Source organism: Carassius auratus, chromosome 41 (genome assembly GCF_003368295.1).
Source record: "Carassius auratus strain Wakin chromosome 41, ASM336829v1, whole genome shotgun sequence".
Classification (NCBI taxonomy): Eukaryota; Metazoa; Chordata; class Actinopteri; order Cypriniformes; family Cyprinidae; genus Carassius; species Carassius auratus.
Window position 1 is genome coordinate 20,981,648 of NC_039283.1, and position 17,698 is coordinate 20,999,345.

The window sequence follows — 17,698 nt, forward strand, 5'->3', positions numbered from 1 at the left end:
TGTGTAATGAAGAGAATAATTTAGAGTTTTGCAAACTGAGTTTAAAGCACGTGATGCAGACTTGGTCTAAATACTAGGTATATGAGTGAATGGCTTCAATGAGTGCTCCCTCCTCAAGTACCACTTTTAATATCTAAGCAGTTTTAAAATACTGTAATGACCCTGAGCACCACATTAGTGTTGATGTGAAGCTTGTGGCAGCAGCCCAAACTCACAATCTAAAGAGAGTTCACTTGGTCATACGCTCGTATTAATTACAATTAGGACAATAACGAGGCTAAACTGAGGGCAGCGGTTTTGTTTGTTTGCTCATCTGAGCCAGCAGCAGGTGCTTTAAAGTGATCATTCAAGAAATTTTCCCCTGGTGTCCACTAGTAATTTTATGAACCAAAAAAACTAAACAAAACAAAAAGTGTGGAAAGAGTCTTGTAGGTTTGTTTCTAATTGCAGCTCATGAGGAAAATACAATGCAATTTTTTTTTTTTTTTTTGCTGCTCCAGAATATGACTTTCATCTGTCAATGATAAAAACTATTTTGGATTTTTGATTGCTTCTTTATCAGTACCAGCAAAATATTCCATGGTGGATGCATCTGTTGCATCTTTTGTATTCACAGTGTAACTGAATGTTTGTAAATGTAATCCCTGTTACGTTCACATGAAGACCAGTTTCATGTCACACTGAAGAACACTGTAGAGGATGTCGTACCCAATGGGTCTTGAGACCACTAGTTCCACCTGAGGCTCTGGCTTTGATTCTAAAATGATATTGTAAACTTCTTTAAATGTGGCTCCTTGCAACTTTCGGCCGTTCCACTCTAGGACCTGGTCACCTATGAAACAAGAAAATGAATTACCAAACTCTGCAAATCAACACTCATGTTAGTATTCATTACAAGATGGAATACAGTAACAAACTGTCAGACTAATAATCCACTATGTAGAAGTCGTGAGCCTTTTTATTCAGCAAAGATGTATTAAATTGATCAAAAATGACTGTAAAGTAGCATTAATGCTTGCATAGTTTACTTTTGGGCCTATTCTATTTCTCAAAGTATCTTTATAAAAGTATCATGGTTTCCACAAGAATGTTAAGCAGCACAACTGTTTGCAACATTATTAATAAGAAGAAGAAATGCTTGTAAAGCAACATTTCAACAAAGGATCATGTGATGCTGAAGACTAAAGTAATGGCTGTTGAAAATTCAGCTTTGTCTCAAATAATACATCAAATACAGAAACATAAGATGTACCTTGTCTGAGATGCCCAACTGTCTCCGCTAAACTCCCTCTCCTTACTTTGGTGATGAATGCACATAGTCGCCCAGACTCTGTCATCTTTCCTCCAACCACCTGCAAAACACACACACACACACACACGAAATGCTTAGATAATGAACTAGTGATGGTGAAACTATAGTATATTCGTTTTTGCTTTTTTCCCAACATTTTTACCAAGAAATGCTAATGAAATATGACTGGTATTGTAGGTTTAATGACTCCATAATGAAGGTTTCATGTTGTTAATATTTAGGTAAGCTACATAAGCTCAATTTTATGTGAATATATTTAATAGATCTTGTCTTTTTTATGCATGACTTATTTTAGGAAATTAGAGTTTAGAGATAATAATCTGTTGTTTTGTAATAAACTGCACAAGTTACACAAGTTCGAGGGTGTGTATGTTATTTCTGTCCACGCTTTTGAAAGAGCCGACTGTTGGAAAAGGCCTGGAGGCGTGTTCCATAAACCACGTGACCAATCACTCTGTGAGCATCATACAAATCAAATCCCTACTAATGGCAGCCCAATGCAAACATACAAAGAAGATTACAAGCTGCCTCCTGGATAAAGATGGCTTTACATAACGAGTGGCATGGAGCCGAGGGCGATTGTGAGTGTGTGTGTGTGTGTGTTTGACAAACTGCTGATGGTAACGGATATAATGCACACGGTAGCACTGAGCTGACACACAATCAGCCATTCAGAAAGTTAGTTATCAGTAATGATTCTCCGTTTCTCTCCAGTCTGCTGAACACTCCATGTAAGTGCTTTAACAACAAACACAAGCTTTGGATTTCTGAGTTTAAACCCTGGAAGTGCTCAGCCCTTGTTTACTTCCACTGTACAAGCTTTACTGTAACCGTGTTTTGTCGCTCTTTAAATGTCAACAATAAATTACAATGAACCTTTCAGACTTTCTCAGTACACATTTGTTAAAAGTAATAAGCATTCACTCTTAAAAATAAAGGTTCTTTATTGGCATTGATGGTGAAGAACCTTAACATCCATAGAACCTTTTTATTGCACAGGTCCTTTATAATAGAAAAAGAATCTTCAGATTAAAATGTTTTTTTGAAAAAGTTACACTGAAAAGTTATTTGAGGAACCAAAAATTGCAATTGCATGGCTCCAAAAAAAATAAAACCCTTTGAAACCTTTGTTTTTAAGAGTATACTTAGAGTGCTCATCATTGCAAGTACTAAAATGTTTGTTTATAATTTATCACAAAAAAAACAACAAATATTTTTCCTTTGAATTCAATCAAATCCTTAACGGATAAACAGTTCCACTCTACATCTGTCTTGTTCAGTATCATGTTTCACTGAAGAACAATGAGTTATGAACATGCTTCACATTGACTTGAACATAAATATTAACTTAACTTATCATTTTAACCCTTTAAAATACAAGCCCCACAATTAATATTTCTGCTTTTTAAAAATGGTAGGAAAAATTATTTATCTGTAGTTATCAACATGTTGTCAAAAGAGTTTTTTATTAAAGAAATAGTTCACACACACATAAAAAATATATATAATGATGTAGATTAGTTGGATTAATTTGTTTCTTAACTGGAATATATTTGGAGAATATCATAATATTTGCTAAGAGCTGCTTTGCCCTGTTTTCACTTGTAAACAGTGCTTGATCTGCACTTTTTTTTTTTTTTTTTTTTTTTACAATCCCGTTTTTTTGCTTCACAAGACATTCATTGATGGACTGGAGTCATGTGGATTACACAAGGATTATTGTGATGTTTCCATCAACTGCAGCGGAACCATTGCTGAGCAAGTGATGTAACACTAAATTTCTCCAAATCTTTTCTGGTGAAGAAACAAGCTCATCTACATCTATTCAAATTTCAGCAATTTAATTTTTTTTTTAAGAACTATTGCTTCAAAGCAAGAACTCTCCTTGAAAATGAATTGCTGCCATTACTGAACCTTGTGGGATATCACAATCACATATAGAGCATTTCCTCACAGGAGGACAAGCGACTCACTTTCAATCCCAGAAGAGCTCCAGAGTCGCGGGGAACGCTGCCATCCTTCATGCGCTTGTTGAGCAGAATCCTGCCGATGAGTCGATCTCCATCTTTGGAGGGCTGCCATGTGACCGGGTGCTGTCAGGTCGAAACCACAACAAACATCATTTCAGAACACACAGAAAGCTGCAAGTGCTGGTGCGGGGAAGGCTGAGATGAATTTCATCTGATTTATCACACAAACTCTGTTGTGATTGCAGGTGTTTCATGGAAACAAGCCACACATCTGGGACAAATCAAATAATGTTTCCTAGAGGATTAAGGGATCAAGCTCCCCCAAAATGAAAATTCTGTCATCATTTACTCACCCTCATGTCATTCCAAACCTGTGTGACTTTCTGTTTTCCGTGGAGTGCATAAGGAGATGTTTCTCCATACAACAAAAGAGGATAGTAAGTAGCAGTTGACCAATATGAGTTTCTCCAATGTCAAATGGTCGAACTGGAGACTGTGGTCCATGTGCAAGTGACTTAGGATAGCTTAGCTTATGAGGAACCAACTGAAATGTCATTCAATATTGAAAGCTGAAATTCTTGTGCTCTCAAATATTGAGGGTGAGTAAATGTCAGAATTGTTATTTTTTGATAAGCTATCCATTTAATAATTTAGCTGCAGAAAACCTGTCTTAAAATGCGCCTAAAATACATATACTTTTTTTTACATATAATGAATGTCTCTCTGTTATAATACAATACGAAAATGCTTGATTTCAGAAATGAAATCGGAGAGAGATTTATAGGAGTGATCTGGGTTCAATACAAGTTAAGCTATATGGATAACATCTACGACCTGCTGTCAATTACCACAAAGGAAAGAAATAAAAAATGTATAATAATTGAATTGTCCCTCGGTTGGTAAGACATACAAAAACTGCTTATAATAGAAAAATATAATGGAGGTCTATGGGGCAAGGCATTCCAGATGGTTTAAAAGCGGAAATGTTAGGCTTGCATTTTTGCTAAAGTGCTTATATTACTTATTTCAAACAAATTGGCTGTTTTCTGAACTATAAAGTTGTCATTTTATTAGTGTAATTCTGCTTACAGGTTACTGGTCACAAATAGTATTGGTGTAATGCCATGCCTCATAAATGTGCATTTCCTTTTTATCTAGAAGTCATTTCTACATACAGGTTTGGGGTCTGTAAAGTTTTTTTTTATTATGTTTTTGACTCACCAAGGCTGCATTTGTTTGATCAGAAATACAGTAAAAACAGTAATACTGTGAAATGTTATTACAATCTAAAGTAACTGCACTGAAAATTGCAGTTGATCACATAAATAATTACAAAGAAATGGCAAGTAATGCACTGAAATAAACATGAAATGTAAGTAGAGAGAAACAGTATTTTCTTATTAAACTTACTTTATTAATTGTAGTTTTATTTGCAAATTCTGCTTCAAGTTTTTTGCAAATGTATTTATTCCTGTGATGCATAGATGGATTTTCAACATTAACATTACTTCAGTCTTTAGCGTCACATGATCCTTCAGAAATCAGTCTAATATGCTGATTTGCTGCTCATGAAGATTTCTTAATTGTAACAATATTGAAAACAATGTTGCGTAATGGCTTAATGTTTTTACAGAAACCAGGATTCCAAAGGAAAGTTCAAAAGAACAGCGTTTATATGAAATTGAAATCTTGAAAATCTGTAACATCATAAATGTCTTAACTGTCACTTTTGATCAATTTAATGCATCCTTGGTGACTCAAAGTATTAATTGCTTTAAAAACTCTTTTTACTGACCCCAACATTTTAAATGTTAGAGTATTTTTACAAAAAAGGCCAAAATGATTTTCTATTGTAGGTTAGGAGAGCTTAACATGTACTTAGTCCAGAACATTCATAAATGCTTCATATAAATATAAATATATTTTTCTTATTTTGGTGGCGTAGAGTTTGTGTGATCTTCTTGCTGGGAGTGAGTGACATGCACCTATCACATGCAGAGAAAAGCCCCCCACAGCCGAACCCCAACACCACATCCAGCAAACACAAGCCTGAATAATGGGAGAAGGAACAGACGATGTTCAAACTGAAAGCGAGGAGAACAGCATGGAAAGGCTCACGAACACAAACAGTGGAAACCAGTGATCCATAACATGGAGAGCAATGGAATATGACAGTGGAAAGGGAAAAAAGAAAAACAAACTTTGTGGCAAAACGAATCCTAGCTGGCCGTCTCTGAACGAGTGAGCGTGTGTGTTTCGGAGCGAGTCTCCTGGAGCGTGTTTGGTGGGAGAGGGGGGAAGGAGTGAGGATTCAAACCAGTGAGGGGGTCTGGGGCCCTACAGCGGCTGACAGGGCCACTAACACGGCAATAAGACACAAGGTTGAGAGGGCATGCATCTGACGGGGGAACCCACATTCTCTAAGTGCCATAACAAAACAGACAGTCACATGATGGAGTGATTCACTGCTATATCAACTACGGCAAAGAAGCAAAGATAACAGAGCAAGACAGAGGCTCTCCAGCTACAGCCACAGAGGAACAGAAATTTGAAACAGGAAAACTGTTTTTTTTTAGAACCTTAAAAAATGGATAGTTCAAGCAAAATTGTTCACGAAGTTCCAAAACCGTATGACTTTCTTTCTTCCATGGAACACAAAAGGAGAATATTTATGCAGCTCAGAATGAAAGCATATTTTGACATCGATGATGCTGAACTGCATTGGTTTTTGCGAGCCTCGTGACCCAATGTGACGTGCAGAATTAAACATAGTTAAAGTGCAAACTAAATATAAGAGATTTAAAAGCAAGGAGGACAAATGTGAATGTTACTTAAATTTCGGTCAGTTTCACACAGAAATCCGTCAATAGTTCAATAGTTTCTAAAAAGTCACTTGCGTAAATTAGATTTAAAAAAGAGAGTTAAATCAGTAATATTATTACAATTTAAAATAAATGTTTTATATATAAATATATTTTAAAAAGTAAATTATTCCTGTGATGCAAAGCTGAATTTTCAGTGTAATTACTCCAGTCTTGAGTGTCAAATGATCCTTCAGAAAAAAATCTTATTATCATGGTTGAAAACTTTTTTGTGGAAACAATATATAAAAAAAATCATAATTCTTTGATTAAAAAAAAACAAAAACATTCAAAACAATTCATTTGAAATTAAAATCTTTTGAAACATTATAAATGTCTTGACTGTCATTTTTTTAATCAAATTAACGATTCCTTGCTGAATAGAAGTATTAATAAAAAACATGCTGTAGTTTTAGAAGATCTGAAATATTGCACTGAAGTCATACAGAACATTTTCCTTTTAGGAGCTTGACAGCTCTTGGTCACTGTCTGCTTATATTTTATGGAAAATAGCAGCTTGAATATCTTCATATAGCTCTATTTTGTACTCCACAGAGGAAAAAAGAAAGTCATATGGGTTCGAAACTACACAAATGGCAATAAATGATGGCAGAATTTTCATTTTGGGTGAACTATCCCTGCAACATCCAAAAAGAGGATCTCACCTAATATCATCGGCATTAAAGCAAAGATCAAGTGAAAATGGAACACAATGAAGTAAATGAAAAGTTCAAACAAAACAAGATCAAATGAAATCAAACCAATGCAGGCTCCCAGTACCTTCTCACTATGGCTATGCTCCTCGTTTAGGGTAGTGCTACTGCATGTATCAACCCCCGAGTCTTTAATCTGGGGTTCACACCACTCAGCATCTTCTTCCAAAGAGTGGCCCCCAAAGCGGACCATTTTCTTTTGGCCCTCAGATAAGTTGTGTGACTGCTCAAAAGTTTGTCTTTTTCCCCTTTGACTGTCCCCTATAGACATGGGATAAAAACAGAAAGAAAAAAAAAACATGCAGAGTTGAAAATAAATCAAAAGAATCATGGAATGACAAAGAGTGACAGAGAGGGACAGAGAGAGGAGAGCCAGGAAGAGAGAGAAAGAGGTGGGACATTAGGCTCCGCATGTCTCACCAAAGACATGGAGGAAGCATCGTTGCTATGCCACGTTGTATGATCCCACCAGTGGCCATCCAAATCTCCTGCAAGTGCCACATACACACGCACACACACACACACACACACACACACACACACACACACAATAACAGCACACAGATACAGCAGAGGTAGTTTGTAAGGACAAAGGAAACAGAGACGTGGGGAAAAGAGACATTAAATTCTCTCTCATACTGTTAAATGTGTCAGTCACACTCATACTTACACTCACACTTCATGTACATTGATTGATACACTCATAACCGTATTTATGCAACCTATTACAATTTAGACAAAAAAAAAAAAAGACCTGTCCCTGTTAACTGCAACAAAACTACAGAAGAGGTCAAACGTTTGCAAGTGCTCAAAGAAGCTTGGCTGAAGTCTCTATCTTCTATGTCTGACTAATAAGATCTGAAAAGACCTTGGGACTGGGAGTTTTAATACACTTAACGTGAAGAAAAACACAAACACACGCATATTGACGGAGTTGCCTGACTTGACTTCAGTTTAAAATGCAGTCAGTGCATTTTAACTTTGTTAAATTGTGTTACTACAATTGGAGAGATCTGAAGAACAATCAAAATCAGATAAAAAACATTAAATATAGATCTTATGCACCAGAGACACAAGCACACAGCCATCTTTGGAATTTTGTCTTTGAACTTCGGCTTTTTGCGGTAACTCTAATATCTATAGCATCGCTGTCGAAGAAGATTACCTTAATGCAGAGTTAATGAAAATTATCAAGAACATTTGTAATGTTTGAAGCGGATGTCATAACAAATGTCAGTACGAACAGTTAAGTTATAAATTCGCACACCCTTATCTTTAGGCTGTGGAAATAAAAGCCAGAAGACAACACACACAATGCTGAAAAGGGGCGGAGCTACATAAAGTCTATAACAAAGGGCTTGATCAGATCAAATATGACATCGTCCGAACACAGCATCATATATGGTTTGATTAAATCTGATCTATAAGTTCTTATCAGCTTCTATCTAAATATAACAACAGATATATCAGCAGTGCTGCTTTTGTACATATCTTTGTAGTTTATTAATATTTTGATATTTACTGTTTTAATTTAGTGCAATTTGTAGTCATTTTGTTAAGTGCTTTCATAATTTTTTATTCGTTTTAGATTTTTTTTGGGAGTAAATTTTGTACTTTAAAGGTTTTTCTTTTACACACACACACACACACACACACACAAACTTTTGTATTTATTTATATATTTTAACATTTCAACTTATTTTCACTGTCAAATTTTTTTTTTCTCATCTAACATCTATTTTATTTTAACTTTATTTTATTTAACAAAAAAGTAAATACAAAATTAAATAAGTAATTAAGTACATATAATACCATGCAATATTTAATATCATCAGACATGCTAGCGCTCAGCCTATGGATCAGCTAGACAAGCCTTAAACATCGGATGAACAGAGCGACCAATCATGCAGCAGCTGATCTACACATGGGACTCATTACATTAAACTTCAAAACACCCGTGCTGGTGCTAATGACAGAGAACAGCAGACTTATGAGAATAAGTGCACTAAATAATAAAGGGGTAATCTGTGAAGAAGCCTAAAGCTATTCACCAAAAGATTTGGTCCTTGAGAACCTCAAAGAGTATAATACATGCTATGCATGGCAAAAACAAAGGGGAAATTATTATTTTTTTTAAATATATATATATTTTCTAAAGTGCAGAATTTTCATAATCCAGTAATTAAAAAAGTAATTCATCTAATTTGATTATTTAAAACTTGATATACGCAAACCAAGAGATAATAATTTGTAAATTATAGATGGATCTCGCATAATTAACTCACCCTCAATTTGTTCTAAACCTGTACCTTCTGGTGAGCACAAAAGAACATATTTTGAAGAATGTCTTATACTTATGTTTCTCATTTTAAATGTACCAGTTACAGGCTTGACGATAAACCAGGAAAAAAGGTCCCAATGATTACTATTATCATTTCATAGTTTTATAATCATCAACACCATACAATAAAAACAAACAGTTTGCTGATAGCCAATGACCTCCATAGTATTGAAAAATAATAATAATATGGAAGTCAATGGCTACCAGCAACTGTTTAGTTAAGTACAATCTTCAAAATATCTTCTTTTGTTTTCAACAGAAGAAAGAAATTCATACAGGTTTGGAACAACAGGGTTAATTATGACCGAATGTTCAGTTTTGGGTGAACTACTGTATAGGGTGAAAGGGTTTATCACAATGATGAAAGTGGCCCAATCAAGCTGGGACTAAACCAAAACAGTAAGCTACACAGTGCTATTCTCCTGGAGCACTGCTGTCTCGCTGTCTCTCTCTTTCTCTCTCTGTAGTGAAAGCGAGAGCGCAGGGTCTTTGCGGATACATTCTGGGATCTATTTCTCTCTCGCTCTCGGCAGAAGGCGGAAGTGCTGATTCAGGTCTGAGCACAGCTCCCAGGCCGCTAGCGCACAGCTCTCCATCACTCTGGCAACTCAATAAAACCCCAGTGTAAACTATTAATTGGATCATTAATTATTGATGCTGTTTTTACTACAAGTGAAGGGGACAGGAGAACAGAGAGAGACAGACTGAAGACAGCGACATGGCATACATTCATAAAATTAGTATTGGTATTTGTCTCCGTGAAGGTTTCATATAGGACAGCTTTGCCCAAAACTGAAGATGCGATCTGATTGGTTCCCAAATGGGAAATGCATGACGAACGTACTGTATGCAAACCAGACTCTCTATTACGTCAACAGTTTTAGTCAACCCAAGACTGAAAATTACATACATTAAAAAAATTATTAATTTAAATGTGCTATATTTACATTTCTCGTTTTAAAATTTGTAATTATTTACTATTTAAAATCAAATAAATTTTTTTTACATTTAAAATAAGTGTAATATAAAAATAGTTCATATTAAAATTATTTACAAATAATACAATTAGCTTTTTCCTATAATAATGAATATTAAAATGTTTCTACATCCACAATAGATGATATATAGATAGATACACACACATACATGTGTATACAATATATGTTATAAAATATATTATAATATAATAAGCAGAAAAATTAGACAAAAATACATTTTAAAAAATGCTGGGAAATGTGTATTTTTTATTTTATTTTTTCAGCAATTATTGCGATTTCAACAAAACCACATCCATGCTAGCCAATTACATTTTTAATTAGCAGACTAGTTGAAAGAGTTGAAAAGCAGAACTGGAATTTAATTTTACAAAAATGTGGAAATAAATGTACATGACATGATAGTTAATATGTATGTTTATAGTTGGTTGAACATATTGAACACAGAGTGTATGTATGAATGTAACCCTATGGACACAGAGACTGGCTCCTTCAAACCCTTTCTCCTGTTCTGTCTGCACATCTGCTGATCAATAGTGAAGAGAACAAAGAGAAAGAACACTACACTAAATCACACGAGGGTCTCCCACTGCTCATCAACGGTTCTACAAAGCTTTAGCGCAGGCCGTCCCATTTCACAAAGAAACAGGTTGTTTCTCCTGACAGTTTAAAGAGCACTAGACATAAATACGATGCATATAGCTGACTGCAGTTATATGTTTAATGTGTCATCTAAAGCACCACTGCAAATGTTTCTAATCACACGTGCTTTTGACCATTACATAATTCGCCATGAATCGTATGAGGTTTTTTGGCTGCTTTGAGAGCAGGTCGGAATGCAGAGCAAGCCGAGAGCCAATCACAGTGGCTGATTCTGATCCAAAAACAGGCCTGCAGCCAAGCGGATGCCATGGTAACCTGCTTTCACCTCATTACATCTGATCTTCAGACAGTCAGACGGCAACACAAATAACGTCAAAACCTTCATTCAGAACAGGAAGCAAGAATATAAACTGCCTGCTAGTCTGCTCTAACAAAACAAAGCACAACCAGTTCAAGGCTAAAGCTGATCTGTACCAGTGTCCAAACACATTAGATGTCAAAAGTGACATCCAAATTTTGGATATTGTGTTTAATGCAGTATTTAAAGAAGTTTTTTCCCCAATGTTTAAATTCTATTCTACCCAGTTTAATATACTATATTGGAGGGTTGTAACCCTGTGACAATTTCCAAACCCTGTGCTTCCTTACTGTACTATATAGTGTGCACAAAGCAGTACATCAAATTAAAAGCATGTCTTAATATGCAGTAGTCATGAAAATTTACACCACCATTCAAAAGAGGTCAAAAGGTCAGTAAGATTTTTCCAAAAATGTAAAAAAATAAAAAAATAAAAAAATAAATAAAAATAAAAAAAGTGTCTTATGCGCACCAAAACTACATTTATTTGATGCAGTAAAAACAGTAATATTGTGAAATATCAACACAATTTAAAGTAATTGTTTTCTATTTTAATCCTCTGGAGTCTGAGGGGGTTGGGGGCCCTGGAGAAGTTTTGACATGCCCTGACATTTGTGTTGTTTTGTGCTGCTAATTATTTTTGGGATTTCTTTTTTTTTTTTTTTTTTTGAAGGTTTATTTAATAGTAAGTTTTTTTTAACATTATTATTATTATTATTTTTTTTTTTACCTTATACCGTATTTTCCGGCCTATAAGTCACACTTTTTTTCATAGTTTGGCTGGTCCTGCGACTTATAGTCAGGTGTGACTTATTTATCAAAATTAATGAATGAACCGAGAGAAATTAACAGAAGTTAACCAATAGAAAACATTACCGTCTCCAGCCGCCAGAGGGCGCTCTATGCTGCTCACTGCTCCTGTAGTCTACAGTGTTTTTTCTTGGTTCTTGGTTCTAAATAAATGCGACTTATAGTCCAGTGCGACTTATATATGTTTTTTCCTCATCATGACGTATTTTTGAACTGATGCGACTTATACTCTGGTGCGACTTATAGTCCGAAAAATATGGTAAATGTTTTTACTGTAAATTTACTTCATCCTGACCGACCCAAACTTTTGAATGGTTGTGTATTTTTGTGAAATTCCAGCTGATGCCACTAGTGGTGCATAAATATATTCATATTTCAATATGTTTCTGTCAGTAAAGTGAGTTTGCCAGATACCAGCAGCAATGAGCAAATGCTTTAGACTATCTTATGAAAAGCTGGAATAATCAATAATAATAATCACTTCAGATTGTGATTTTTAAACCGCTTCCATCACCAAACAAAATTACAAATTACTCTGTCCATCTGCTATTGGTCGGACAAACAGGTAGCCCCACCCATAATTAACACCATTGGCTGACCACTGTTGCTATGCCAGACCAATCAAACAAACAGAAAAAAAGTTTATACTTTTTATGGAAGTCAACCTACTTGTAGTTGTCTGAACTAACACATTAAATCTGGTATAGAAGAGAGTATTTTAACATTACATTGCAAAGAATAAATTAAACAATAAAATAATCCTTAACATTAAAAAAAAAATTGTGTATTTAAATAAGCTGAGCCAATAACAAAATGATGAAATCCAGTAGAATGACTGACTGTCTGGTTGTAATCATGCAGACTCACTGCTCTCGACTCTCATGTGCGATAGAGTTGATGGGAAAGATAGTCTTATCTGGCCTGATGTGCTGTCCCATCCTCCCTAAAACTCACCTGACCTTCAGAGAGAGCATTACTCCTCTCCTCTGGTTATAAGTGTGAATGTGAAACCTGGAAAAGCAGAACATCAATAATGTAGAACTGTACGCTGGGTTTTGTCCTCGGGATGCTTATATAAGTGGCTCGGACTGAGTTCTTCTCTCTCCGGTTCTCTATCCCGCCTCCATCATCTGAACCCATTCATGCAACTCTGTTCAAAACCTTACTATTTGTTGTGTACACAGTAAATAAAGTGCCTGAGATACTTAAATATTTCCAATTTTTAGCATGACATGTAGCTATGATACTGTATGAGTGCACACTGCCAAACAAAAAAATATAAACAAGTACTTTAAAGTGCATTTTATATTCATATTTCACCTTAATTTAAATTAGCATGAATTAAATGCGTAACAAATAGTGGCATGATGTAGAAATATTTCACAATTGAAATATTCCCGGCTACATAAAATAATGTTACATAACATAAATAAATATATTAACATTTTAATCCGTTTTTTTTTTGGGGGGGGGGGGGTTATATTTAAATATCACAAATATTTGTAATGCATGATTATTTTATTGCATACAGAACAGATAATGTGATAAAAAGGGCATTTATTGAGATGAAGTGAGTAGTAGCGGGTCATGTGATGCCGTACATCATGTCAAATAAAACTTCTGTTTCAAGGCCACCAATATGACAGAAGTCTTCAGGTGTCTCCGGCATACTGCTCATTTCTTTAGGTGTAAAACTATATAATTATCTTCATTTTTTACTGAATATGGAATCATCTCATCTCTCTTCCTCGCATTTTTTCTCTTTCCTCTGTCTCTCTCTTTTCCAGTCTATCCCTCCGTTATGTAACGCAGCCTACATCTGATCTGAGGGAACCAAGACCCAGCAATATCCATCACTGGAGGACAACCGAGAGAACACACACACACACACACACACACACACACACACACACACACTCATACAAATATACAAAGGTAGCACCAGTGTTGGAGAGTAACTACCAAGTATATGTTTAACAGCTGTGGAAATAATCAAAAAACATTCAAAAACCTAAACTGTGTGGATATCTAATTAATTCCAGTAAACTAGTTTATTTGGACAGTTCGTGATTCACTGATTCATGTATGTTTTTATTATTATTATTATTTTATTTTTTTTACAGAGCAGTTCAGCATTACGTTTTTGAATTTAATGTATTATTATTTTATTTTATTTTTGTTAGTAACTGCTTTTTTTGTAATTTAAATGTAGTTGTATTTCTTTAAATAATGAGTAGCATGAAGCCTACTAATCTACAGTTTCACTGTCAGACACGCACAATAATTTCTCTTGAAAGAAACACACACAGGTCTCAGCTCACACTCGCTAACCGCTCACACAACACAGGCCATTCACACACACTGTGAAACATCAGCATCAATCAGAGGTTATTAGCATATGAAAAATTATTCTAATCTACAGTAGTTACTTCCATGTAAATAAAACTTAGCAACAATATTAGCAACAGCTTTAAACTGATAGCACTACAGCTTTACTGCATCAACATGCACTACAGTTCAAACATATGGGGTCAGTAAGATTTATTACAATTATTATTACTTTTTTAAATATTTTTATTCAGCAAGGATGCATTAATTTCAAGACCAAAAGTGACAGTAAATACAAATAATGTTGCAAAATATTTACATTACAAATAAATGCTGTAAAAAATTCCAAAAAAATATTTAACAGTACAACTGTTTCCTGCCTTTATAATAATAATACGTTTATTTAACTTCCTTGAATTATTCCTGAAGGATCATGTGACACTGAGGACTGGATTAAGAAATAAATAAAATTTTAAATAGTGCTGTCAAATGATTAATCGCATCCCAAATAAAAGTTTTTGGTACATAATATATGAGTGTGTACAGTGTATATATTATCTACATATAAATACAAACACATGCATGTATATTTTTAAGAAAAACTGTCTTGTTTATATATTAAATATATTTATATATAATAGAAAATATAATAATATAAATATATACATATACTGTATATACATGTAAATATTTGTAAAATAAATACTGAATGTGTGTGTATTTATATATACATAATAAATAATAGCAGTACACAAACATATATTATGTAAACAAAAATGTTTATTTTGGATGCGATTAATCGCGATTAGTCGTTTGAAAGTGCTAATTTTAAAATATATAAGAAATCAAATATTAATTTTTAATTTTTAATTGCAATATGTCACATTATTATTAAAACAAGCACACCCTTTGTGAGCATAAAAGACTTCTCTCAAAAACACATAAAAATCGTACCGACCCCAAACTTTTGAATGGTAGTGTAAATACATATAATAAATGATAAATAGCTGCATTACCTTTCTCGCTCACAGACTCACTCTCGATCTCCACGTCTTCACAGCTGGTGTACTCCGGTGTAGTGGCCAGTTCCTCCTCTGAGCTGCTCAGGGACACCTGCCTCATTTTGCCGCCCCTCTTGGTCTTGTGAGGTTTGGGTGGTGGCGGCCTGACGGACTCTGATTGGTCGGAACTGAGCGAGTCGTTCCGCAACATGCTATCCATCTTTTCTCGTTTACTCTTCCGTACGGCTGAGACGGGATCCAGGTGCTGCTGCCTATGGAGGGAGTCCACGTCGGGTGGACTGTGGTTGGACCTCCAGTGGGTGTGTCCAGGACCTGGTGAGTAGTGGGTATCCCGCAGGGGCCCGAAGGGCTCCTCCATCTCTGTGTATGCCAGGGAGACATCACTGTGGCGCCGTTCGTGCCTAAACCGTGAAACCTCCGCATGCATGCGCATCTGTTCCTCATAAGGTTGTGGTTTGACTGGGTAGCGGGCCAGGTTTGGGTCACTGCGGTAGCGGTTCTGGTACTCCTCCTGCCGTTGCCGCTGAAGCTCATGCTCGCTGAGAGGCGGGCCATCGGGCAGGAAGCCGGCTTCAGGTGGATATTCTTCCTGAGAGTGCCAGCCACCGCGTCGAGCGCGGTACGCATTCCTCGCTACCTCCGCATCCTCGTAGGAGCGACCGTAGCCTCCCCGCCACTGGCGGTCTCCAGCCCCGTAGTCAGACGGCGATCGTGGCATGCCGCCCGCCCCTGGGGCATACTGTGAACGCTCTGCCTTCTCCTCCCTTTGGTCGTATTTTTGGTTTGGATCCCTGGTTGCTGATGGGCTTCTTTTCCTGTCAGAAAAAAAGAGCAAATGTAGCTATAGGAATTTCAGACACAAAGTTGACCGTAGGGCTTTTCACACTTGAAACGGTTAATTCTGGGTCATCCAAAATCCTGTTATCTTGTTTAATGTTTTAAAATGCTCATCCTTTACCCAGGGTTAAAGGGATAGTTCACCCAAAAATGAACATTGTTATTATTTTCTCACCTTTGAGTTATTCCAACCTGTACAAGCTTTTTTCTTCTGTTGAACACAAAAGAAAGAAGATATTTTGAAGAAAGTTGGTAATCAAACAGTTGCTGGTAGCCATTAACTATCATTTTATGGGAGAAATACTATGGAATTCAATGGCTACCAGAAACAATTTGGTTAACCAACATTCTTCAAAATGTCTTCTTTTTTTTGTGTTCAACAGGTTTTTTTTTTTTTTTTTTTTTTTTTTGCTGAATGGAAAGCAGGATCTTGCAGAACATGCATAGAATTGAGTCTTCACTTTTAAGCAAAAAGGCATGGGTCAGTCTTGTATTAACTGACTAGTATATTTCTAGACTTATTATGCATCAATAAAGGATTGATCTACAATTTGTTTTGATACACCTTTAAAAAGACTAGACATTTTCAATATCCAATCAATTCCTGATGGATAAATCAAGTCCCATCCTATACATTGTTTTTTGTTCTAGTTCAGTATGCTGTTTCTTTGGGATGTAATTAGACTCAAAATGATTAATAGATGCACGCAAAAATATCTATGTACTACAACAATTTTATACATGTATCTTACGAACCACCAACAAATGCCTTTCAATTTGATTCGGGTTTAAATGATTGTGCAGCGATTTGTACATACACAGACATGTTTGTGAGTAAAAATGTTATGTTCTGCATTAATATATCATAAATTGCTCATGCAAAAAGGAATCCATGCATATGTGGATCGGGTGACACCATAGACTGTATAAAAACATGGACGTAGTGTCCGTGACGTCACCCGTAGAGTCCTGAAGTGTTTTTGAAGCTTAAAGTCATAGACAGTAAAAGAAATGGACACAGCGACCCCATTGGAACTCAACTGAGACAAGTGAAGCCCATTTTTAGCAATAGCCTACAATGTTTTTTTTTTCTCTTTTCTGTAATTCAACGGCACGTTGTCAGTTACTCCTTCCTTGTAACCTATTATTATTAGTTTTTTTGTGGTTCGTAAGATTCATGTATACAATTGATGTAGTACATTGATATTTCTGTGTGCATCTATTAATCATTTTGAGTGTAATTTCATCCCATATGTTTCTTTTAATACTTTGGATTATATTATATTATATCATAGCTTTCACATTGGCATTAAAATAACATATTACATATCAACAATATTCAGTCTTTCAAAATCAACATCAAATTCCTGTAATAAATCAGCAGCATCTGACTATTTTGTGTTTTACTTTGTGCAATTTTGTTTAAATACAAGCAATATCTCATTTTAAAACACATGCTGTTTTTACAAAAATAACCTGGTACTGGTTATTTTATTTTTACACTGTCGCTAATGTGGTTACAACAGTGCTGGCTGTATGTGTCGGAAA

At 35.5% G+C, this 17,698-nt stretch overlaps 1 protein-coding gene across 1 annotated transcript in view; it reads right to left on the reverse strand.

Annotated features, from left to right (window-relative positions):
* Window positions 1-17,698, reverse strand: part of LOC113059237 (regulating synaptic membrane exocytosis protein 2-like) — a 136,116-nt gene that overhangs the window by 65,144 nt on the left and 53,274 nt on the right. The window contains 5 exon segments of the mRNA XM_026227582.1: window positions 709-832; window positions 1,253-1,352; window positions 3,286-3,405; window positions 6,924-7,117; window positions 15,308-16,128. Coding sequence (XP_026083367.1) covers window positions 709-832; window positions 1,253-1,352; window positions 3,286-3,405; window positions 6,924-7,117; window positions 15,308-16,128 — 1,359 coding nt within the window.